At 43.7% G+C, this 26,655-nt stretch overlaps 1 protein-coding gene across 1 annotated transcript in view; it reads left to right on the top strand.

The window, feature by feature from the left end:
• The window catches only part of TMEM178B (transmembrane protein 178B), a 386,225-nt gene that overhangs the window by 99,132 nt on the left and 260,438 nt on the right, over positions 1-26,655 (top strand). The window contains exon 2 of the mRNA XM_075007038.1: positions 2,776-2,889. Within this exon, the coding sequence (XP_074863139.1) occupies positions 2,776-2,889 (114 nt within the window). The remainder of the gene's footprint in view (positions 1-2,775; positions 2,890-26,655) is intronic.

Genomic DNA, 26,655 nt, shown 5'->3' with positions numbered 1-26,655 from the left:
AATAGGATGTTAGGAATTATTAAAAAAGGGATAGATAATAAGACAAAAGATATCATACTTCCCCTATATAAAACTATGGTATGCCCACATCTTGAGTACTGCGTGCAGATGTGGTCTCCTCACCTCAAAAAAGATATATTGGCATTAGAAAAGGTTCAGAAAAGGGCGACTAAGATGATTAGGGGTTTGGAACGGGTCCCATATGGGGAGAGGCTAGAGAGACTGGGAGTTTTCAGTCTGGAAAAGAGGCGATTGAGGGGCGATATGATAGAGGTATATAAAATCATGAATGGTGTGGAGAAAGTGAATATAGAAAAATTATTTACCTTTTCCCATAATACAAGAACTAGGGGACACCAAATGAAATTTATGGGTAGTAGGTTCAAAACTAATAAAAGGAAATTTTTCTTCACACAGTGCACAGTCAACCTGTGGAACTCCTTGCCGGAGGAGGCTGTGAAGGCCAGGACTCTATTAGGGTTTAAAAAAGAGCTCGATAAATTTTTGCAGGTTAGGTCCATAAATGGCTATTAGCCAGGGGTAAAGTATGGTGCCCTAGCCTTCAGTACAAGGGCAGGAGATGGATGGCAGGAGATAAATCACTTGATCATTGTCTTCTGTTCTCCTTCTCTGGGGCACCTGGCATTGGCCACTGTCGGCAGACGGGATACTGGGCTGGATGGACCTTTGGTCTGACCCAGTATGGCCGTTCTTATGGAAAGTGCTGAGAGCCACTAACACTTAATCACTGCAATGGGAATGGAGGGTGGTCAGTATCACACAGGGTGTTACTACAGCCCATTAGTGCTGATTCCATTTACTAATATTTGTAAGGGAATGCAATGTTATCTTTTTGAGTAGTGGATCTGTGCTCCTTGTTGCTGTTCTAGGTAACTCCTCTCTCTGGATAGGTATCTGATAACATGAAGTTTGTTTCTAGACAAATAAGCAATTTCCATTTTTCTTCCAAAACTTCTGAACCCTGAATGTAGCTGAGCAAAAGAGAGCAGAGGGCTTTTCCAAAATGGCAGGAAGATGTAAAGTTTGTCACTAAGGAGGTTGCAATTAAAAAAAAAAAAATCTTTCCACAGTAGCTTTCTTTTTTTAAGTACTATTCTTGGTTTGAAACTTTCATTCTGGGCGTACATTCTGTGCCCAGATGGTGTAGGCATGCACTGAAACCCATCACGCTGTCAGGGCAGGCGGATACATATGTAAATATTTTGCCTTTTTTCCCTATAATGTTTGGTTTTGTCTAATCTAATTGCTGTCAAAGGCAGAATGCAAAGAACAGTTAAGAAAAGCAAACAGCGAGGACCTCCAATGTTTGTGCTGCAGTAACTTCAGAAGATGCTAACAGTCTGGGTTGTAACTAATAATTTTGTTGCATGATGTTTTATTCATATGCTGAATCCATGGTGCATTGTTTCAGTTTGTGCCAAGTAACGTTTATGACATGAGGCAGCTTGAAACCTAAACTTCCAGAGGCAAATGGTGAAAGCATGTTTAACTCTTCGGAGCTAAAAGGGAAGATCCTTGGTATCCTGTATTAATGTCTTTTATCTTGGTGCTAATGGTGGATACACCATTCCTGGTCCTAGTATGTACTTGCATCGTTTTCTTCTTTATTTTATTGGTGCATGGCTTATTTTTTCATTTAGTGTATTTTTTCTGTCATCTTTTGAGTGTCAATCAGAGAAACAACAGTTAACAGAGTCTGTCTCTTCTTCACCTGGTGAACTGAGCATGGCCCATAACACTGAGAATACCTACTTATTTATTGAGGACGTGATCCAAAATTCATGGAGGTCAAAGTTAGTGGGCTCTCAGTCAAACTCTAATTGCTTAGCAAAATGGTCTGAGGAAAGAGAGGTTGTGGGTGAGTGAAGCTGGTGTGTGTCAGGAAAAGGGATGTTAAGAAACCCTGCTGGCATTGCAATCATCTTTGCATCACAGAACTTCTGTGTGGGGAGCCCTACAATTTTGTGGGTATCTGTGGGTTTCCCCATGCCAGACTTGAGCTGTGTGTTACTGATCAGAAGCAAACATTGGATAATGCACCAGTTGTGGGGAGCCTGTGGCTAAAGCAAACACATTGCTTCCATGGGTATTATCCTCTCTAAGATGAGGTTCAGCAGAAGACCAAAGCTTGCAGTGGGGATTACTGTGGGAAAATGAGAATGGCTATAAAAAATCCGGTACCTACCTCATCAAACAGAACAAAAAAATATTATCACATACAGCTGCTTCCATAGACTGTAGATGAAATCTCAGCTACACGATAAACTGGGTACAATGCCCACCATTCATGTTTAAGTTTGAAGTTTGTTGTTTTTTGTTCATCATGTGATGCTGCTGCTTCATGGTTTTGTTCTATTCTGGTTCATAATTGCCGTAGGCATCATTATGGTCTGTGAGCTACTACAGGAAGATGCATGGCTGTTACTGTCATGTGTGGTTCTGTATCCTTCCTCTTCTCAGAGGAAACATCATGTGAGAATCTTCTTTATAATTAATTTATCATTTGGCATCTGCTGTACTATGCTTTTTGTTACTGAAGGACAGAGAAAAAAAGCATGCCTTCCATATCTTCAAGTGGGTTAGCCTGAGTAAGTCAAAGACAGGCCTAGCAGCCCCAGTAGATTCAATTGAGTTACCCAAGGAGTTAATTTGGCTCTCACGCTTTGTTGTTTTGGTAGCAAAGGGCTGTGAGTGGAAGAATGCATTGCTCTTATTTAACAATATTCTATTTATTTTTATTTTTGCTTATCACAGGAGCAGTTGATCAGTGCACGTACATCAAGTACCATTACTCCTCAGCAACAATTCCCAAGAACCTTACCTACAACATCACAAAGACAATCCGCCAGGATGAATGGCATGCCTTGCGTAAGTGTTTCCAGCTTTCTTCTTCCTTTTCTTGGGGTGCACGCAAGATACAACAGTAACCGGTGTATTTGAACCAGGGCTTTGGCAGCAGCCCAATCAGACACATCTCATGTGTAGACAGTTGTCATGGCATATAAGCCAATTTGCTGCTTGTACTCATAGCTCTGTGTATTCCTTTGGCTGAGTGGAAATTCTGCATTAGCATGAAAGCACTAAATATATGTATGTGTGGGGTAAACATTCATATGCACAGGTTACTATTGAATTAAATATGAATATGAATGAAATAATCAATTTTGTGATTTCTAATTCAATAGAATCTTCTGTATTTGCATTTTCTCTATGTATTTTATGCTGCTGTAGAATTTCCAGCTTCCAGCAGAATTCAGTATGAGCACATAGCAGAAATCAATGGCTTCTGTCATGGAATATGTGGTTCTACGCTCTGTCCTTAGAGCTTGGATGGGAGGTGCTTCTCAGTGACACTGTTCACCTTTGAAAGTCCAAGAGCAGAAATCTGCTCTTTAAAGGCACAGGGAAGAATTCTGGCTTCTGGTAATAAATGTGGCTGTTGGCCATCAACATGTTGTAGCTATGACTGAAGAAGTAAGACACGACACAGATGAAATTGCCTAGAGATGCAGGGCTGGTGTTAGAGTCTCTTCCTCCTTAAAGGCTTGGATGTGTACAAAGGTTTTTCACTGATAAAATGGAAGAATTAGGATTTCACATGAAAGGAAAGATGCCAACAGGAGTTCAACCTCTTGTGTCACATGAAGAATGACTGACAGATCCATAAAGGAAGATGGTAACCCAGAATTCTTCTGCCTGTGCACAAGTAGTTAGCAGTTACATTAAATTTCCAGAGATGGAAGAGAGGGACAATGACTTTTGGGGTCAGATTTTAAGAGGTGCTGAGCCCCCACATCTCATGTTAGAGTCCATTTTTCAGAAACAGGTGAGGCTCCAGGCGTTCTTCTAGCTTTGAGTGGCCTTTCTGAGAACAATGATGTAGCTGTTGTTTTTGAGTGCCTCTCCCAGCCTGTGGGACAGCAGCGCTGAGTGAAAAATTGTTTCCTCCTAAGGCTAAATCCTGTCTGATGCTTCAGGGTCCAGCTAGTCATATATAGACAGATTTTAAGGAGTTTCTTGAAGGCATTATAAAAGTTCTCTGTTCTAATTTGCGTGATGATTTTATTGATGTGTGTGGGATATAAGTATGTGTATTGGATTGTATGTTGTACTTCGGAAATTCTTCTCTATTTTGAGCAGCAGTGACTATTTTCCATCACCATCGTCTGGGAATTTCACAAATTAAAGCAGAACTTACTGTCTTTTAAAAATTCCCATGTATCTTTAACTAAGCAATGTTTAAAGTTATGGGTCCTTTCAAGCATGTACATGCGTATTCTTTCAACTGAAGTGTAATTGCTGACATGTCTGGTCATATCAGTCCCTTGGAGTGCTTCCCCCTTCCTGGTCTAGTGCTGAGCTCTGTGGAAGAATGCAAAGTGTCAGCCTCTGACTGGAATCTTTAGTAGCACGTTTCCCAGTTCCTGAAGTGGCAGTCTGGACACGGAATATTTACGCATTTACATATCCAATTTGGTCCGAGGCACTTTCAGGGTGAGGCAGTTGTTTATTTCCTTACTGTGGGAGGTACAGGGAAAGTATGTGTGGGCAGGAGCACATGCATGTGTGCGTATTCCTGACCTAGATTTTCTTGATGCTTCATGAATCACATAAGTAGACAGTTGCATGTGACTGAGGTACGAATCTATGTCCCTTTCAACAAAGGTGAAGAAAGAAATGCCTCCTCGATAAATCTGTGTTGTCTGTAGATCACTTGGTCTTGAAGCGGGTCTTTGCCCATGAAAGCTTATGCTCCAAAATATCTGTTAGTCTATAAGGTGCCACAGGACTTCTTATTGGTTTTGAAGACACAAACTAACTTGGCTCCCTCTGTGATATTTGTTTTACATAGTGGCTTTAGATTCCAGAGGATTGGATTTTTGGGGTTAATGCATAGCCATGGAGGGGTCTTAAGATCACTGTACTTAACAAAGCATTGATATAATAGGTATATTTAGTGGAGGTTGGTGTGACTTGCTGCCTTATTCACTGACCAACTTTCATCTTTAAAGGAGGGAGGTGGCTAGAAAAGCTTTCATTAGCCATGCCCTTTCAATTTCTTTTTGGGCTGGAGAAGGCATTCTTTCTTCAAAGAGCTTCTGGAGTCTTCATAAGGTGGTCACAGCTGAGGCAGAGGGCAACACAGTAAGTCTGCTCAAACAAACCCTCTGACCCTATCACCTCTGAATCTATGGATAATATATTATACATACTGTATAGGCTGGTTTCACTAGGTCACAGCTTCCAGTTCTGGGACAAGTCATTGTTCTCCCAGCTGTGTGGGGCACACTAACAGACAGGCCATTGCAGACATAGGGGCAGGCTTTCATTAAGGATGTTGTCCAAGTGAATGGGGATAGATTTGTGGAGTCCTCTCCTCTTTTCCTTCCTCCACCTGCTGGCTGAGATCCTCAAAGGGTCATGGTAGCAATAGGCATAGAACCTATTTGATTAGAAGAGCTATAGACGTCACAATATTTGGTCTTATGCATGGTTTACCTTTGGCCTGTTACTCTGTTTTTAATGTTTCCTTTGCCGGTATAGCTGGAAGGATGAGTTAATTTTTCAAGAGGGCAGAAATGAACCGAAAGTTAATAAGAACTCGGTGGGTCAGAAAACAGTCAAGCCCACTAATGTACCAAAGCCAGGAATCCTATTAATATATTAGGATTATAAGTCTTGGGAAGTCTTGCCTTCGAGAAATCTCCACGCACGCATGTAGGTGTTGTAGGAAGTGGGTTGGTGATGCAGAGGCACTGTTTCCCTCTGAAGATATGTCTATACTGCAATCATGGGGTATGACTGTAGTGTGAGTAGACATTCCTGAGCTAGCTTTCATCTAGTGGGCTCATGTACAGGAGCAGTGAAGCAGGATAGTATAGGTTAGTTCTGTGAGCAGTTACCCAAGGTGATTGTTGGGTTTGTACAGTTTGCACCGAAACACATGCTGCCCCAGCTTCTCAGCTCTGACATCTGAGCTCAGGTATGTCTGCATAAACTACAAGGGCACTGATTCAATCCTGAATATGGGTATATCTATAATGCATGACTGACTTGTATGACTTTACTTGCTGTTTTCTGGATGAGCTATAAAACCAAAGCCCTGATGATTCCTTGTGCTCTCTAAAGATCCCATGTTCCTTTTTATAAGAAAGGAGATGTTAATGTCAGATGGATTCATATTTGTGTCAATTATCCATCTCCCTTCCTACACCTTTTGGAGATTGTGATATTGGGAGCCAGATCTGAACCACCCAGGATTTTAGCTGAGCAAAATCAAAACTCTGGCAAGGATGTTTTGTGAAATCACCCCTGGTCTTAGGCATATCTAATGTTGATGTGCTGGCCAAATATCAATTCTCTGCAATTTTAATTGGCTGCATATTCTTCAGCTGCTGACCTACATGGTTACGTAGTAATGGTGTGTATTGTTAAACCGTTTCTCACCAGAGGTGGCTACATTTCAGTGGAGGCTGATGTGACTCCTATCTAATTACTGTTTGCAAAGACTAAAGAGCACTACATACAGGTAAATTATTATATTACCTGATCTACATTAATACTCTAAAAATATTCAAGGGCAAATAATACCTGAAAGCAAAGGGATCCAGGTTTCATCAATGAAGAAATGACTTGAGAGTGGACATCCTAGGGCAGCACCTACTCTTGCTCCTCTAGCGTTTAGGATTTTTGTCCCAGAGGCAATGGTTGAAGAGAATAGGAGACTGGAAAGCTGTGAAAAGCAAAAAGATCTTAACTTTCTAGGGGATTCCCTTCCCTAGGGCGACCATATCTCCCTGTCCCAAATATGGGATAGGGAGGTATGACGGGGGAGGGGCAGCTCATCCTGGCTCCGCCGGGCCCCAGGGAGCCAGGAAGGAGGCAGCAGACACTGACGCTCCCCACCCCAGCCCCGGGGAAGCGACAGCCACCCACCCTCCCCCCCAGAGATCCAGGGAAGTGGCACAGACATGGCAGCCGAGTACTATCTGGCCAGCAGTAGTTGGCGGAAAAGGCCAGCGGGGGAGGAGCCTGAATATGGGACAATTAGGCCCTTTTAAAAAACAAGTAGGGACCATCCCACCAAATGTGGGACAGATGGTCACCGTGCCCTTCCTTCAACCCAACCTGAATCAATCCAGGAAGTAGCATTTATTATTCTTCACGTGTAATAACAGTCTTACTGATAGCCGTGTGCATCCAATACCAGGAGCCCTGAGTATGTTTTTAGTGGCTGCTATCAGCATAGTCCGTATAGCATTTTGTGGTGGGCAGAGAAAGTATTCCATTGCTTCTCTTCCCATGGGTTCAGTCCAGTCCAGGGCAGTAGTGATAGTTATGAGATTCCTGTGATTGTATGGGAAGGGAATTGCTAGACTGAGCCCAATTTCACAGCTGTGAAACCCGCCCCACAATGAGTACTCAGCAGAGAGGCCAAGATGGCGCTTCCCTCCTCCACTGAGTTCTGGTCTTTGCTAGACAGGGCTGAGGGAGAGTGACAGAGCTGCATATGAAGACTATGCTATGGCTGCCTGTGCTTTACGTCAGGGATTCTCAAACTTCATTTGCACCATGACCTCGTTCTGACAACAAAAGTTACTTTGTGCCCCCAGGAGGGGGAGCCAAACCCTGAGCCCACTTGAGCATGCCCCCACCCCAGATGCAGTGTGTGTGGGGGGCAAAGCCTGAGCCCTATGTTTCCAAACAGGGGAACCAAAGCTGAAGATCAAGGGGTTCAGCCCAAGGTGGTGGGCCTATAAGCTGGGCCCCACCACTCGGACCTGAAGCCCTTCAGCTTTGGCTTTGGCCCTAGATAGCAGAGCTCAGGCTTCAACTCTGGGCCCCAGAAAGTCTAAGGCAGCCCTAGAAACCCCATTTAAAGGAGATCATGACCTACTTTGGGGTCCTGACCCACCGTTTGAGAACTGTTGCTTTACTCATTCCATAGCTTCATAGTGGTGGAGGAAAAATAGGTAAAAGGTATAGTTCAGCAACCTAGTGCTGACCTTCTTCCAAAATACACTTGGTGCCTTAACCATTGCTGAATCACCATGCTGTGATTTCCTGTCCCCCTCAGGTAAGAAAAAGGTTGCTTTAGCTGGCATTAGGAAGGAATCTCTTGCTTTTCCTACCTTTGCATCAGCTCTCCTTGGTCTCATAACAGACTGTTAAGTGCAGGAATGAGAGGGAGCAATGGGCCCCTCGTGGTACTCAGTAGCCCATTTTTCTCAGCTTGACAGCCACAACAGACTCTCCAGCACGTTCCTCTTCAAGGGTGAGAAAGGGTGAGGGGTTATTCATTTGACGCAGAAGACGCCAGTGACAGCAGTCAGTACAGAGAAGCGTACGCAGAACCCTGGGGAGTAATTGGGCCCAGAGTAATGGCTGAGGCCAACTTTTTCTTATTGAGTTTAGCTTTTGTCCCCAAATTCTGTATGGTAAGTTTCAGGGTGGAACCTTTACTTCAAATTGATTGCTGATGGCAGTGAGAGCCAGGGAAATAGAACTTCACTTCCGGGTAATCCGTTCCTATCAAGAATCTCTTGTCTAATAGAAATAGCAGGGAGCGTGACTGTTGATTTACCAGCTCCCCTCATCAGGAGAAAAATGTTCATGCAGTTCGACAAAATGACTGTCCTAGCTGGGCGGGGAAGAGAAGAGAAGAGAAAAGAAAAAGAACACTTTGTCCATCAACTTGTGGAAAATCCAAGCATAGCCAGATTACTGTGAGCGACTTACCAATTGTTACGCTGTGATTAAGGCCCTGTGTACTGCACAACAAGGTGGAGAGGAATTCAGTGGTAGGATCACTGGATTTTAAAGGTCTTTGGTAACTTCATTTAATGTGTTTTTTAAATTCAGATTTTTACTGAATTAAATCTCAAAATCAATATTCCTGTTAGGACAGCAGTCCCCATGCTATTTATTTTAATATTAAATTCACTATGCATTTGATAGTGGCATACTTTGGTTTATTTTAAATCTGTTCCCAGCAGACAAAATAAGTCTGATTTCACCAAAATAAAATTGTCCACAGAGTAGTTTGCACTGGTTTAACTGAAGTGGTTTAAAATCACACCCTTTGTTGGTAAATCCGATAGTGGTAATAGCCATATGGCAGGATGTTGCAGGAAAGGTCCTTGGCTGGTGTGAGTAACTGGAGTGATGCCAATTTATAACAGATGCAAATCTGGCCTTATATATTTCTCCTAGTTTGAAAACCTTTGGAGACCTAAATCTAGTATACAGTGGTAATGTGAAATGTTGTTTTGAAAGCTACATTCCATAGATCCGTGACGCCAGTAGGCAAAACAATGTATCCTGTTTGTGTACCCGCTGTGGCCTTTTCTAGGACTGCTGAGGAAGGAGGATTAGCATAAAAGTACCTGTGAGGATTGAAGAGGTGCATTTGGGGGACTGCCATGTATCTCCTCCTTTGGTTCCTTGTCAGTGGAGCAGGAACAACCACAAGCTGATTGCTGAATCATTATTACCATCAAAAAGTTTTGGAAATGGGATAAGCAACAAAGTATGTAGGATCTGGTTTGTTCCTTTACAACTTTTAGATGTTGGCCATTGCTGAAGGCAGGCATATTCACTCAGATGGACAACTGGGGCCAGAGTTTCAAAAATCTATATGGACCTGGATAGGCACATAAATGCCTACTGGCACTTAGGCAACTAACTTGCTGACATACTTCTTATAAATCCCACCAAGCATTATATCTTTAAGCACCTCAACACCTTTAGAAAAATCTTAGTCTTCTATTGTGTGGCTGTGCCTGTGTTTCTGTATTCTAATCCTAGTCCACAAAAAATAGGGGATGAGATTGGCACAACTGTTTCAGACACCACTTTGCATTTCTGTCTCTGAATCTCAATGTATTTTGTGACTGTGAATGATTTTGCTTCACAAGGACTCCTGTGACTATCACCACCTCCATTTTACAGCTGTGTAACTGAGCCACTGAGAGGTTAAATGAGTTGCCTAAGGTCACACAAGTGGTCAGTGGCAACATTAGAAATAAAACTGAGGTCTTCAGAGCCCAAAGTCTGTGGCTTAGCCATAAAACATTTATTTGTATCCTATACCTGCTCTAAAGAAGGTAGCCAAATAATGCAGAAAGGGGAAGTAGTGTGCTTTGATACAATTTTGCTGGGTAGGGAAATACCTTCTTTAAAAAAAATAGTATGATGGCATTTTATTTTTGCCCTTCACTTCAGTGGCTAAGTCCTTTGGTCCTAAATAGCTGCATGCACTATGTTCAATTATTTCTTCATTTTAAAATGTTTTTATTTGCTGTTTTTGTGTGTATATCCCATATTATTATTTATAAAATATTTCCATTAAACAAAATAATTCTGACATGAGAAGGGCCCTGCCTTCAGAGTACTGTCACCTCAAACATAACTGGGGTCTGGCAGAGCTCCTGCGCCAGTCAGGACTGCAGTCCCTGGGGCATTTAGGCAGTCTTCTGCATCATATTGTTTAGGGGAGTACGGGAAGAACTGGGCGCCTCAGGAAGCCACAGAGAAAGGTATTTGGGTCTAAAAAGATTAAAAACAAACCCATTCCTGCCATATGTTCCTCGTTAATAAGACTTTTTTGAATGAAAATGAAACAATCTCTTCAGTGGTAGCAGGAACTGTAAGCAAATGCTACCTGAACCGCAGACTGTTTGTAACCCAAAACACTGATGTGTGCCCCCTCCAGGGTTCATAGTGTATCATGTATGAGCCTCTCAGATCAGAAGGGAGATAAGACATGCTTCCCTCTTTCCAGAGACCTCTGTTCTTTTCTTTCATGGGACTCTACTGTCCTCTGCACTAGGCCCAGTTCTGAATTTTTAAGCCTTCTGTTTCTGCCTTCCCGTGTATCACTGGCCTGAATTTATACTTTGGAATAAACTTGGCCCAGAGGAGAAGTGTCGACTGTTTTCCTCCAACCCATACTGCTGCTGCCACTAGACCTTTCCCATCACTGGCGATGGATAAACAGCCCCATTTTGTGTTCTGGAACACAGGGCATGTGCTCCATCTGGTCATAAAATGACTGTGGAATTGCTATGGAAACTGACTGCCTTTCCCTGTACAACTTGGGTAGAAATTGCGTCACCAGACTTCTTTGGAGAGATTCAACTTACAAATAAGTAGCTGATGCTGCCCCCAAAATGTTAAAAATACCCCGTTTATTTGGAAAGACCTGCAGTACTGTGTCCTCTCCTTTGTATGTTTCTTTGCAAGTTTGTGGTCGTTATTACTAAGGGTATTGGCATTGAGCACTGATCGTTTATGTGACCAACCCTATTGTCAGAAGCAAAGGAACTGTTATGCTTTGGCATATTCATTGGAATGACAGCTGCCTCTTCTCCATGAGCTCATAAACATATGGCATCATCAAAACCATCTGTAAAAATAACTCTTTGTGAAGCAAAAGATTGTGGAGGTGGGCAGCGGGACAATCATTGGGGAAAGTGAAGATGTAATGGAGAATGGAGACGATAATATTTTTATTTACACAGCTTTTTTAAAGGTAGGATTTTGAAACATTTTACAAGCATGAATGGTCTAACCTCGTGGTTTTCACCCTCTGGACTGTGGACTATGTCCAGGGAGTCGGGAAGATTGTTGTTACCACAGAACAGTGTTTTCCAACAGGTAGTTCGTGGACCCCAGGAGATAGAGGTGCCTGCAAACTATATCTAAGACTTTCAGAGGGGCCTGCCCCTCCATTTGAATTTTTTTCTATCCTTAAATCGAAAAAAAGGCAAAACACCATGGGTTTAACTCCCATATTCCTTCTGTATGATAGCAGAGAAGCATATTATCATTATTTCTCATTTTAGGCTCTGTAAATTACTTCAGAACTTAAGCCCCGTTGAACTCACGAGGGATCCAAAGGGATCTCCTTTTGCGGCTCATCTGGGATATTGATGCTGAAGTCAGCAAGTATGTCTAGAGAAAAGACACAGGGTGCTACTTTCCAATTCCCGGGAGCTAAACACATCGGCCTTTCTCTCGGCTTTCTCAATCTGTGTAGCAAGATGCCAATGTTGTCACAATGACTCAGCTGTTCTGCTTGGCAAGGTATAGGCAAAGTCACTCGGCTTTTGGGCTGAGCTGGTATTTGTAAAAGCAAGGGTAAATTTGTGTTTTTGTCTGGCATACCCAACAATGCCCTCACAACATTATATATTCTCATGGGGCTGTATGGTTTGATTTGTGAGGAGCAAGATAATGAACCAATATTATATAGGCACATGCAGGCTCTCACTGAAGATCTGGCATGAGTGTATGGCCTTTTCTTCAGTCAGTTTTTCACATTGGCTTCCCCCAACGTGTTTATGACCTTTGTTGATTAGTCACTCTCCACTGAGGTCTGTCCTTGGCTACATCATTAAAGCTATCACTATTTTTGCTGCCTAAGGGCAGATTCTGGTCATGGGTGTCTTGAAAGTGTGTTTGCTGACCACCCCTCCTGTGCTTTCTGAGTTTCAGTTTATGACAAAAAAATTTTTTTGGTGGGAGTCTGTCTGTCAACACCCAATCTGATCACATGACCTAACCATCTAATCTGAGCTTTTCAATGCTCAGTGCATTGTTGATGGTTGGTTTTGCTTTTTCAGGGATGTTAATGTCAGCTGCCTTTTCATGCCAGTGATCTTTCAGAACAGTGCTTGGACAGTGAATGTAAAAATTTTTAAGATGCTCACTGTCTCAAAGACTGGTAAACTGTCCATGTTTTGCAGTCATGCAAAAAGGATGTTATCAATGCTGCATTGTATCTCATCAGTTTGTGTTGACTGATCATTAGTGTGCTTATGGTGTATCCCTTGTCAAAGTCCTCTGAAGGCCTGCTTTCCCTTTCATATTTTCTGATCCAGCAAAGCATCACTTCAGACTGCACTGCCAAGGTATGTAAAGTGATTGTCATTCTGTACAGTGGGGATGTGTGGGAAGTGTATAGGGTTGGGGGCGGGGTGTCACATGCACATTCCCCCACAGCACTGGCCCTCCCCTGGAATGGTACAGCCTGAGAGCTGCATGAGCTTCCTCCCTTGTGCTGCGCTCAGGTCACACCACTCTGAGGGATGCAGGGACTGCCCTGGCATTCACTGGAAACTGTGTGGCGCTTCTGAAAGAAGAGGCAGGCGGGAGCAGAGCAGGAGTGGGAAGAGGATGGAGCATGGGTGGGGGGAGGAGCATGGACAGAGCATGGGTGGGGAGGGAGTTAGTCAGAGGAGGAGGAGGAGGAGGAGGGGTAGGAGCATGTGGCCAGTGGTCTCTCCCATCCCGGAATCCCTGCACTAATCACCTCTGCTTCTGTACCATCAGTGGGTCTTAACGATAATGATTGATGGAGCTGATTGGAAGAGGACTTCTTAGAATAGTAGAATACTAGAACTGGACGGGACCTCAAGAGGTCATCAAATCCAGTCTCCTGCACTCCTGGCAAAAGCAAGCACCATCTAGACCAGTGGTTCTCAAACTTTTCAGCATCACGCCCCACTTTTGATTTTTGAGAAACCCTCATGCCCCCCACCTCTTCTTTACCATCATCCAACCCTCTTTGAACAAGAAATTCAATTCCTAATTTTACATAAACACAAAAACTTGATATAAAAATGTTATTTAAAATTAAAATCAGCACAAATAGTTTTTCTTGGCCCCGGAAGCTGCTTGGTGCAGCCCCAGCTGGCCAACCACCTGAATCCCATGCCAGTCACCGGAACTGACCACGAAAGCCACCCACCCGCCTGAGACCTGTGCTGCCAGAGCCACCCACCTGAGCCCTGTGCTGCTGGTGCCAGCCACCCACCCCCCTGCTAGCCACCTGGGCCAGCCTCCTGCTAGCCCACTGGCTGCCTGTGCCCCATGCTACTGTGCCAGCTGCCTGCCTACCAGCCGCCCGCCCCAGCTATGGGACAGCTGTCTGAGCCGTCCAACCGAGCCCCACATTGCTGGGGCCAGCCATCTGCCTACCAGTCCAAGCCATTGGAGCCTCATGCTTCTGGGGCCAGCTGCCCACCCACTAGCCTGAGATGCCTGAGCCTCGTGCTGCTGGGGCCAGCAGCCAGTCTGAGCTGCCTGAACCCTGCGATGTTGGGGCCAGCTGCCTGAGCACCATGAGTCCCACAAGCTGGCTGGCCAGCCAAGCCCCTCTGCCTGAGCCACCCCATCCCACAAAGCCAGGCATCACCAGCCCCCCATTCTTACTCCATCCCCCTCACCTGAGCCAGGCCACCCCCCAGTCCTCCATCTAACCCCGTTCTTCTCCTCCCCCATACAAGCCACACTCTCTCATCTTTGCAGAAGGCAGCTAGCTCCACATGAGTCTTTGCCAGCTGCGTGCATTTTTATAGCGCCTGTGCTAGGTCACCCACATAAAATGGCAGGGGCTGAGAGCTGGAAGCAAAGGATAGCTCTTTCTTCAGGAGGGGGAATGATGGCGGGGTGCTGGGTTGTCTTGACCCCCACCTTGGAATTTCTTCACACCCTCCCCTCCCCCAGGGGGGCACACGCTCCAGTTTGGGAAACCATGACCTAGACCATCCCTGTTAGATATTTATCCAACCTGTTCTTAAGTATCTCCAGTGGTGGAGATTCTACAGCCATCCTAGGCAATTTATTCCAGGACTTAACCACCCTGACAGTTAGGAGATTTCTCCTAATGTCCAATCTAAACTTCCCTTGCTGCAGTTTAAGCCCATTGCTTCTTGTCCTATCATCACAGGCTAAAGAGAATAATTGTTCTCCCTCCTCCTTGTTACGCCCTTTTAGGTACTTGAAAGCTGCTATCATGTCCTCTCTCAGCCTTCTCTTTCCCAAATTAAACAGGCCCAATTCTTTTAATCTTCTCTCCTAGGTCATTGTTTCTAGACCTTTAATTATTTATTTTAGTTGCTCTTCTCTGTACCCTGTCTCATTTATCCACATCTTTCTTAGAATGTGGTACCAATACTGGAAACAGTACTCCAACCAAGGCCTAAACAGTAAAGAGTAGAGCGGAAGAATTCTTGTGTCATGCTCACAGCACTCCTCTTAATGCATCCCAGAATTATGTTTGCTTTTTTAACAGTGTCACACTGTTGAGTCAGGTTTTTTTCCAGCCTGTTGCTGTGTCCCAATTGTTCAGTTGCCCCGGGAGTCTATCTAGAGTAAGTTGTAGGTCACTTTCACTGTGACTATGGCTTCATGTATGAGTTTCTCAGGAAGTTTGGTCTCTGTAGCAAGATTGAAGTGTTTTCTATCAATTTTGTACCTTATGATAAATATGGTGAATATTTCATTATCATATCAGTGTTAAGTGCTGACTGTAGAGTATTTTTGCTCTACTTCTTTTCTGGATATTAAGGAAAGCAGTATTTATGGGTAGCTGACTTAAACAATCAACATCCTTTTTTCGTTTTCACTGTCCTTTTCTAGCCTTCCCATGCCTCTTCATGTCCTCTATGTCTTCTGCACACTCTCTTTTCTGCACAAGAACATCTGCATTATTTTTTAAATTGCTAAGTTGGTTTCAAATTTATGGACATCAAAATATAACATCACCGCACCAGTCAATGCTAGTTGACTTGACAACATGTCATTCCTGAATGTATTGTTGAATGTGGTTCTTATTAATACGGAATGAGACAGACTACTAGGAAGATCAGTCATTTGTCAGGTGCCCATAATCTTACGAGGTTTGATGGTCTTGGGGTTCCATAATACTGTCTTCAGAGCAGGGTGTGAATAGTGTGCAATAGATAACATCTAGGATCAACAAGGATAAAACAAAATATCAAATAGCTCAAGGGCCAGCCACCTTTCTGAGGCGCAGTGCTGAAATTTTACCTTTTAACCTCAATGTACTGTCCAAATGCTGATGATAATTTTTAAGGTCACTAATGGTCCTACTGCCACCAACTTCATTAACAAATAAATTAAATTGCAGAGCTTTGCTGTGTAGATGGTAGTTGGTAGCGTTAGCTGGTCTTTTGTTAGTCCACAGGTAGGGTGTCTTTGCACAAGTGCCCAGCTGCATGGGGGAGGATGGGTGGAGCTGAGCTCTTTCCTCATGTGCTGCTCTTGCCATCCAGGTGACCCCTGTCATAGCTGCTTATTAAGTAAGTACCACCCAAGAGACTCACTGAATGAGGCAGAGATTCCATAGCAAAAATAGAATGTGATCATGTCATGAAAGGTGGTGTCGTAAAGCATACAGTCAACAAGGCTGGATTAAGGTTTGAGTGCTTAATTTTTCCACCTTAATAATGTTCTCTTAACATAGCTTTTCTGTCTAAAATATTTGTGAATACACTGATTCTGGCTGCGTGGTTTTTCAGACCTGTCGTAGAAGAAAGAAGGCACCTTTTTTCTCTCATCCAGGAAAACAGACTTAGGACATTTAGGCAGATGCTCAGAATTATATCAACATTGAGAGTGACCATTCCCTCTCCCCAAGATCATCTTTGACATTCTGCATGGGAATATTAGAGGCTTTTTCCTACTGCAGTGTGAAGATGTTGACAGGTAAAACATACCATCACTAATCATTTCCAATCATTCAGCCAGTCAAAATAGAGCTTTATTAATATGCGTGCCATGCACTCTCGGTCTCTCTCACTTTCTTGAAAGAAAGAGGGGTGTTTTTCTATGTCTCTTGACTAATCAAGAGTGATGGCTGGCGCATTTGTAGGGTGAGAACACTGCAAAGTACAAACAGGATCTGATGGGTCTTTTCCATCTGTGACTTCTATAATTTTTGATTTATATACCAATTTAATGCCTTGTTTATAATGATTTATATCCCAGTCTCAGGCCACACCCCATGCTGTTTGCAAGATGAAATCTGGCCGATTAAATATTTTGAGGTGATAACATTCACACTGCTTTACTAATGAGAGGCAAATACTGTCTTGCCTCAATACAGACAGACTTTATAGTAAAATATTTTGGAGGTGAGGCGCTTCTGATCTGCTCAGATAAAAGCATGTGTTAATCTTAATAAAACATCACAGCACTCAGCATGGGAGAAGTGGCTACAAACTGGGAGCCAGCTAACCTGATTTTGACCTGGTAAAATCCTGAAGCTGAATAATGTAGGACTTTTTTTTTTTTTTTTACATCCTGATAGCCACGAGGCAATAGTTGTCATTTCAGGTTCTGCAGTGACATCAGGCTAACTAGAATTTTACAGTTACAATGAATTACTAGCTCACTAACACACCTGTACATCAACTTGGCAATATAGGTTGAACTCTCTCATCCGACAACATCGGTGGTTCAGCGTGATTTTAGTTAGCCAGACGACCACTTTATCATGGGCGTGGCCGAGTTTCCTGCAGTTCCGTAAAGTTTGTTTACAGCCACCAGTCTAGGTTCTCAGTATTCTGGGCTGTTATTTAGCTGTAGTTTATCCCTAAGTGTCTTCTAAGAGTCTGGTAAGCAGTGGAAGTGTTGGTAATGCTGCTAGACAATATTGATGTCCTGTTGTCCAGCAAATTCTCTTGTCTGGCACCAGTCAGGTCCCAAGGCTGCCAAATTAGAGAGGTTCAACCTGTATAAAGAAGTCTTAGATAAAATGCAATTTATGCCCACATTAAGCCCCTTTACAGTGGCAGAAAGATAGAATGACACTTGAGTACAAATGAGAAACAGGCGCATTGTGTCCAGTTCCAACATGGAGGCATGAGAATTTCTTCTTCTTCTTCTTCTTCTTCTCCTTTTTTTTTTAATGTATATATCATTGTGTTTTGCAGTCATTCCCTTAGAAAATGCCTCAAAGAGTTTTGCATTCACAGTGATCTGCCATTTTGGTTAACACTGGAGCTAAAGTAAGATGAAGTCTTCCTTCTCTAGCAGCACAAGAGGTTTGTTCTAGTGACTTTCAGTTGCAGGACAGTGTAAAGCACGGTTAACATTTACCATTACGTTTAGATTTGTGCTAGTGATTTTTATAGAAGGATCCATGGTAATGGCATGTAATCATTAACATAATTACTCTTCTGAATATTTACCAGTGAAAGCAGTGTCATGTTATCAGTGCATCACAGGTTAATGGAATTTTTACCATGTTGGAACTGCATTGCTGTTGTTTCAGGTTTGCGTTTATAAACGATGTATTTCCCTCTAAGCCTTGCTTTGATTTATCTTTTTTTTTTCATGTTCTTAAATAAGTTATGCCACGTTTACATTAGAAACTTTGGCTGATATAAAGATGTCTTAAGAAAATGATGTTTATGACATTTCTGTACCAGCGAAAATCATAGGGTAGATACAATCATACCAGTAAAAAAGTGCTCTTGCTGATATAGGTTGTTTTATACTATGCAAAGCCCTGCTCGGGGGGGTTTGCTGGTGTGGCTACACAAATCTTTCCAAAATTCATATTAAATTCAAAGAAATAAGGTCTGTAGAAATGCTGGGTGAGATTCTGAGCTCAGCTAATGAGACAGAAAGGAGAGCTGTGGATTAGCTCCATATGAACACCAGTGTAGCCGGCCCCCTGACTCTCTCCTAATGCGAAGCATAGCAATATTATTCTTTTGGTAACCAGCCTGAAGCTATTGTTGATAGTATCCACAAGAAAGCTCATGTTGTTGCATCTGGACTTTGTTATTGAGAGAATTGTTGGGGCGAAGGGCTTGTGTTAAGAGGACTTTTGGTGATGAATGCTGTCTGGCATTGGCATTGGCATAGGGTCACATTAGGTCATCTAGTCCAAGGGTCAGCAACCTTTCTGAGGTCAAGCACCAAAATTTGACCCTTTGACCTCATGTACGGTCCGAGGGCTAGTGATGCTTTCTAAAGTCATTAATAGTCCTACTTACAACAGCTACATTAATAAATAAATAAAGGTGCAGATCTCCGTCTGGCCGGGTTTTTTAAATTTCTAAAAATGTCCAGGATTTTAATACAGGTTGCCCCTTGTTCCAGATTCTCTGGACTGGCAACATCCATGGTCTCATGCGGTCCTGCAGGCAGCCCCACAGGCTGGGGGCAGAGCTGCTGCCAGCCATAGGCGAAGAGCCCCAGTGGCCAGGAGTGGGGAGCTGCTACCAGCCATGAGCGGGGAGTCCCGGTGGCTAGGGGCGCAGATCTGGTGCCGGTCGTGGGAGGGGGGCCACCGCTAGCTGGGGAGGGGGATCAATAATGCGATAAGGGGCCACCCCTTCACCCAGCCTGTTCCTGCCCTCTCGTCCTGCCCAGACCACCCCACCCTGCTCCTACATCCCCTCCTGCCTAGACCCTCCCTCCACCAGCTCATATGTAAATTATCCGGGTGATGGCATTTCTATTGCTTCTAGTGTAAGGCTTTTCACTACCTTAATAGACCTCACTTTCCAGGGGTCTTTCCTTCTGTCCAGCCTATATTTTCCTTTAATGCTATTACTCTTAGTTAACATCCTTCATTTAACTCATTTCCTCCCCTTCATGTGTTTTACACCATTTAAATATACGTGAATTATTTGTTGTAATTTGTGGGATGGCAGTGTGATCTGATGGTTACAAAAACCAAAAACACCATTGCCAGTGTCTGGGGGAAGGGAAGGAAATCAGGCATTGCATAAGTAGAACTTCTTTCTTTGGGCTCTTTGGCATTGCTGGCAGAGTCTGGATCACTTCCCTGTTTCACTAGACCCCACCCTCGAAGCCTCAAATCACCACTGAACATCGTTCTGGCCCAGGCAGATTAGATATAGTTGTCTTCAGAGCCCATCCACACAACTCCTCATTTGTCTGAGTGAATCACAGCTGAGCTCCTCACCTCCCGGGGCTGAGTGTGCAGTCAGTGAGGAATAGGAAAGGAGGACAATAAATTAGCTGTACGTTTCTCTCATGGGACTTCAAAGCTCGGCCTCTCTTCTCTCATCTGGCCAGATACAAGTTACTCTTACTGGAGTTTGAACATGTGTGCATTGGGCATCATGACAATTCCGACAGCTAATTCAAGTATTTTTGTCATTGGTGATGTACACCAGAGTCGATTGATCTCTTTGTCATATATAAAACCCTTCCCCCGCATCTTTGTCTTTATCAGACTCTGTCTCTGTGTCATTCGCCTTTAGCTTCTGTTTACCTTTTGATATTTTTTAAAAACTTAACTCTCACCTGGGGATCCTGTGTGTGAGGGGAAATCAATGGGAGAAGATTGCTTTCTGACAAATAAGAGAGACTCATCTGCCATACACAACTAAGGCTGTGAATAATTCAGTAGTGTCCCAGTTTCCTTTTTCCTCCCTCATGGCTGGCCTTATTAATATTGTATGGGAGAGTAGAGGGAGATAGGTGATTGGCTCTGTCATTTATCTGATAAAATCTGTAGCTCATGCATTAGCGCTATATCACCTCTCCCCCATCCACTGCACACATTGTCATACTAAACAGGAACTTCCCTTTGGGGTCCATTCCATTGCATGCTGTAATCATACATTTGTGCACAAGCAAACTTTACCCATACCTCTCATGTCAAATCATGTTGCCATGGAAAATGGATGTTATTCATCAAAACAGGGCACTGTATAGTCTTTTTGTCAAACAAGGAGAGTCAGTAATGACGTGAGTCCAAAGTTACAGGTACCCCAATGTGGGGGGAGGAATAGGGCTGGGCATTAGGAGACTCCGCTTTCACTTACACCAAAGTAAGTCAGGAATAATTCCAATGAAGTAAAAGTAGTTAGTTTGCTGTAAATACATTGTGAAATTGGAATCTGGCTCCAGAAGTTTTTAATGGAATTTTATGAAAAGAAATGAGTTTTCTGAGGTTTTAGGCATTTTGATATATTGACTCCAAAGAGACAGACTGAGTCTAGAATTGCGTAGAACTTCTTTATTAATAGTAATTAATATTGATAGTTAATCTGTATAACAAAGCTTCCATTCAAGGATCTCAAAGTACTATTACTGCATACAACACTCCTGTGAAATAGATAAGGTATAGGAAAAGGTAATATAATGTAAGTATTACTATTTTCATTTTAGCAATAGAAAAACAAAGACACAGATGCTAAGTGACTTGCTAAAGGTCACACAGTAGCTCAGTGGTAAGAGCCAGGAATGGAACTCAGGTCTCTTGACTCCCAGAGCTCTGGGTGCTAGGCAGTTCTGTTTCCTTCGGTATGATTGGGTAGGTCTTCACTTGCAGTGGCACACAGAGTACAGGCACCGCGCTCATAGACCTGGGTATAAATAGCAGTGTAGATCATGAGACCCTACATAGGCAAGAGGAGTATAGGGTGCCCTACGTGCCTGAACCCTGTGGTGTGTATCCACTTCGTCTTTGTACCTGCCCAAGCAGTGCCTCTCAAGTCTACCCTGCAATTTTTAGCAGCATAGAGCCCCTGACTCCCTTTTGCCAGGGCCTTTCCCTATTGCAGCGAAAGACTCCAGCAGTGAGAAAAGGCTCCGGCAGTGGGGAGGCAGCAAGAAAAGGCTGGGCGATCACTACAACACATGGTCTGGGTCTACACTTGCCCCCAACTTCGAAGGGTGCATGTTAATCAGGGTGATGAGAAATTAGTAGTTAAGAGCTGCAGTGAATACTCAGCACTTCACTAGGCAAATTCTCCTCTGTGGCAATTTTGAAGTGTCAAACTTCAAAGTGCTAGCATACATGTAGCCATGGGCACTTTGAAGTGCCTGCGGCTACACACGTGCCTGCACTTGGAAGTTTGACACTTCAAAGTTGCTGTGGGGAGAATTAGCCTAATGAAGTGCTGCATATTCACCACAGCACTTCATTGGTAATCTCCCATCGCCCTGATTAACATGCCTCCTTCAAATTTGGGGGCAAGTGTAGACAAGCCCATGTTCTTTTAGGCTGTGTCTACACAGAGCTCTGCCCCGTACTGATGCCGGCAGAGCTATGCAAAGTGAGCATCTCAGGATTGTAAGTGGCTGCCCATTTGTGTACTCCTGAAGCTCATTACCATAGCCATGCGAGAGTTCGGTGCTGGCTGAAGGGGATGCTGGCACTGCAGTGGCTGTGTGAACGTGTCTCTGCCAGCTAAACCTCCACTCTGTTGCCAGTCCCTTATGCCTCAGTTGTTTGGCTGTAGATGGGGGCGCAGGTTGCGGGGGTGTTAGCTGGCAGAGGCACAGGCACACGCACACAGCCTCTGTAGTGCCAGGACCCCTTTCTGCTGGCACCAAACTCTTGCGTGGCTGTGGTCATGAGCTTCGGGAATGTGCAGTGGTGCTGGGCAGAGCTCTGTGTAGACCCAGGCTTAGGTGCTGCCACAAACGTAGACATGGTCGTAGACTCTCTAGCCTCTCTAACATATATCCCATAAAAGACCATAATATACCCCATTGAGAATCCTAGAATTGGAAGGAACCTCAAGAGGCCATCACTTCCAGTCCCTTGAACACATGGCGGCACCAAGCGCCATCTAGCCTATGTCTGAAAGTTGTTTGTCCAACCTTTTCTTAATCTTCAGTGATGGAAATTCAGCAGTCTCCCTGGTGAGTTTATTCCAGTGCTTACCCACTCTTACAGGAGGTTTTTTCCCAATGGGCAACTTAAATCTCCCTTTTAGCAATTTAAGCCTATTGATTCTTGTCCTCTCGTCAAGGTAAACAAGAACAGTTTTCTCCCTTCTCTTTGTAACATTCTTTTAGGTACTTGAAAACAGTTATCATGTCCCCACTTAGTTTTTTCTTTTCCAAACTAAACTAATCCCGTTCTTTTGATCTTATCTCATGTGTCATATTTTCTAGACCTTTAATCATTTTAGTTGCTCTTCTCTGGACATTCTCCAATTTCTCCACATCTTTTCTTAAACATGGTATCCAAACTGGACACAGTACCTCAGTAGATGCCTAATCAACATAGGGTAGAGTAGAAGGATTACTTCTTGTGTCTTGCTTACAACATTCCTGTTAATACATCCTAGAATAATATTTGCTTTTTTGCAGCTGCATCAAACTATTGACTCATATTTAGCTTGTGGTTCACCTGTCTTCAGTACTCTTTCCTGGATAGAGGGAGAGTAACAGAGTACTGAAGATCATTTTTAAAGAGTCATTAATTACATGTAAATGATGACTGTTTTAGAGTAATATTCATTATGTATATTGTACTGGTGATTTTTCGTCTTGAAATGAGACCCAAGCTTTTTCAAAAGTGGCTTGTAATTTTTGATCCTGATGAAGGCTGGCGCTCAGCACCTTTTTAAAAACGGGCTCTTTCAAGAATCTCAATTTTGCACAAATTGTTAATAATTTCTGAAGCTCTTCTCCATTAGATGGCGGGTTGATATCAAGCAGCTTTTCTGCCATTTGTGAATCACACACTGAACCTGTGTCCCTATTAATTGCCATGACAACTTCACTTATGCTCTGGGCAACAATAACATGATTGTACTGAAAAAATACCTGCAAGTAATCTGCATTATTATTTGACCTGAAAAGCAACTAGATTACTTCTCAGAACATGGTCTCTGACTATCATCAGTTGTTTGAACAAACATGAAGGTAAGCTTGAAAAAGATGTTGATGCCTCATGGAAAAAATATAAAGTCACCTTTTGTTTTCTTTTATAAACAATTTCCAGTGCAATATAGGGCTCAGGTTCTTGGTCTCTGATAACACGGTACAGGTCAGCTCAGCAGTCAGTTTGCATAGGAGAATTCCAGGCTGGCCTAGAACCAATTCAGCTGGCTCTGCAGCCCAAATCCGGTCCCCCACCCTCAAAAGCATAGTGGGCATATCAAGGGCATGCTGAAAATGGAGCAGGCAGGTGACTGGTGATTCCTGGCTGCATGTTGGGGGGATGTAACCAGTAAATATAAGTTAGAGCAGTTATTCATTTGCAGTAACATATGCCTGGGGCTGAAGTGGCCCTTGTCTTGCCCTAGAGTGGGGTAAGTGGGGTGGGTCCTTCACTAAGCATGGCATGACTAGGCCTGAGCATCTGGGTCTACATATTAATCCTATTTCTTACCCTATGTTCTGTGTTACAAGGACTTTTGTAGGATCTGGTTTTCTACTGTATTTATCCACTCCTGTTCTTTATTCCCTGTCTGAAGCCTTGGTTGTCTGTGACATCACAGTTTGATGATGTGGAAATGACTAGGATGATTCAGTGGACTGTGATTTCAGGGAGGAGTAGATTCATTTTCCAGCAGCAGAAGCTAGTGAATTTTTAAGAAACAGAAATTCTTTTCATGCCAAAACCTTTCGCAATACAGAACCTGGGATGAGGGAGTCAGAATGGGTTTGACATGGCAGTGGGATTGTTTCTCAGTAGACTGCTTCCAGAGTTTTCCAAGATGCATAAGTTGTTCTGGAAGGGGCTGAACTGACAGTTCTGTTAAGTGAAGCTCTATTGGCAGACCAGGTAGCACAGATAGTGGCAGGACAAGTATCCTCACAACACATGGACAGATTAGATGAGCTAATCCATCTCTTCTCCTCTAATTCCTTGGACTATGTGATTAATGATCTCCCCTTTGCCTTCTGACAGCTGCATGAGATGGACCCTTCTGAGCAAAAGGAAGGGACAGAACTTCAGAGGGAGTGTTTTCTCTGTGTAATTGGGGAAGGGGTCAGAGTGCTCATGCAGAGGTGTTTTGTTTTTACAACTGCTTTGGGGAGATCAAATGTTCCACCAGCAAGGGGTGCCAGCTAAAAAAAGGGCCGTGTGTCATCTGCTTATTGGCTTCATATGATGACCTCTTATCTACCAACTCTTTAAAGAACATCAAAGATATTCCATCTTGGTGCTCTTGCAGACAATGGGGGAAAAAAGGGTATTTATAGTCCCAAGAGGTCAGCAGAGTCACTGAGCTGGAGAAAAGATCAGAAAGGCCGTGTCTACACTAGCCAAAAACTTCGAAACGGCCATGCAAATGGCCATTTCGAAGTTTACTAATGAAGCGCTGAAATACATATTCAGCGCCTCCTTAGCATGCGGGCGGCCGCGGCACTTCGAAATTGACGCGGCTCGTCCAGATGGGGCTCCTTTTCGAAAAGACCCCGGCTACTTCAAAGTCCCCTTATGGACTTCGAAGTAGCTGGGGTCCTTTTGAAAAGGAGCCCCGTCTGGACGAGCCATGCGGCGGTGAGGCGCATCAATTTTGAAGTGCTGCAGCCGCCCGCATGCTAAGGAGGCGCTGAATATGTATTTCAGCGCTTCATTAGTAAACTTCGAAATGGCCATGCAAATGGCCATTTCGAAGTTTTTGGCTAGTGTAGACACGGCCAAATTGGGCTATTGGAGAAACACCGTGTATAGGAGGAGGAAGCGATATACCAAGAATAGGGAGTAGAGGAAACCCTTATGTTTTGTGATGGTAAATGAGACAGATAAATCCTACTTTTGGCAATTGTCTGATAGTGCATCCCTCAACAATGGGGTTATTGCCGCTCTCCAGCCCCCTCAGTCCCTAATACTCACAAACACGAACAGTGCAAAAGCATGCCTGTACAAGTGTGAGACCCATGGAGGCAGTAGTAGTACAATGAAGAGACGTTGCCTTGCACTGGCATTTAGCTGTCCCTTCAGAAGGATGTGTGGAATGACACTGATAGGTTAGGTGAGGGTATCTACAGGGGGAGGCTTTCAAGAGGAGATACAGGTTGAACCTCTCTAATCCGGAGCTCTCTCATCTGACAACATCCATAGTCTGGCATGATTTTAGTTACCTGGACAACTGCTTTTCATGGGTGTGGTCAAGTTTCCCATGGTCCCATAAAGTTTGTTTTACAGCCACCAGTCCTGGCTCTCAGTGTTCTGTGCTGTTATTTAGCTGTAATTCACCACTAAATGTCTTCCAAGAGCCCAGTAAACAGTGGGAGTGTTGGTAATGCTTCTAGACAGTATTGACATCCCATCGTCTGACACCAGTCCAGTCCTGAAGGTGACAAACAAGAGAGGTTCAACCTGTACTCAGTTACTGGAGTGGTGTAAGCTTTGGAAACACCTGAAGATGGGTTGGGGCAAAGTAAGGAGAGAGAATAGAGAATCTCAGGGAAAGCTTCCCAAACAAATAAAAATATGATTCTAACATGCTCCTTCTGTGTAATAAGATTTCCTCCGTTCTGCTAGTTGCTCTCTGACACAGACACTACAGACCACAAGATTATGAAACAAGTCTGTGGTACCCTAGCCACTGCTGAGATTGCGGCCTTGGTTGTTTGCTTTTTGTGCTGAAGTCTGACGGCAGCCAAGGCTGGCATGCGTTTGCCACCGCTCACATGTTGCTTTTCTTGAATTTACTTTTCAGCCAGCATGTGTGTCACCCCCTTGGCAGGGCCCAGATAAGTGACAGGAAAGGTTGAGCAAACAAAACGAGCCTTTCCCTAGATTGGTAGAGATCAAACTCTTCATTTCATCTGGATGGCAAAACAAAAACACCAGTTAAAAGTACATTTGTTGCTGTAAGCTAGAGAATAGTGCTCTCCCCCCCCGCCCCGAAAACAGGGGGCATGGAGAGGGGAAGAGGAAACACACAACATCTTGGAGAACTTTTCCCAGAAGCCCATTCCTGGCAACCTGTGGCAACTACAAATGAGGTATTCTTTTCACTAGCACATAGAAAGCACTCATAGGCTACATGTATGCTGCACATCGCTGGCAGCAATGTGTAGTATACCCAGAGCTACATGCCACTGTGGAAGGCAGGTTGCATCCATACTGCAGAGCAG

Source organism: Carettochelys insculpta, chromosome 1 (genome assembly GCF_033958435.1).
Source record: "Carettochelys insculpta isolate YL-2023 chromosome 1, ASM3395843v1, whole genome shotgun sequence".
Classification (NCBI taxonomy): Eukaryota; Metazoa; Chordata; order Testudines; family Carettochelyidae; genus Carettochelys; species Carettochelys insculpta.
This window is presented reverse-complemented; position numbering and strand designations above follow the sequence as displayed.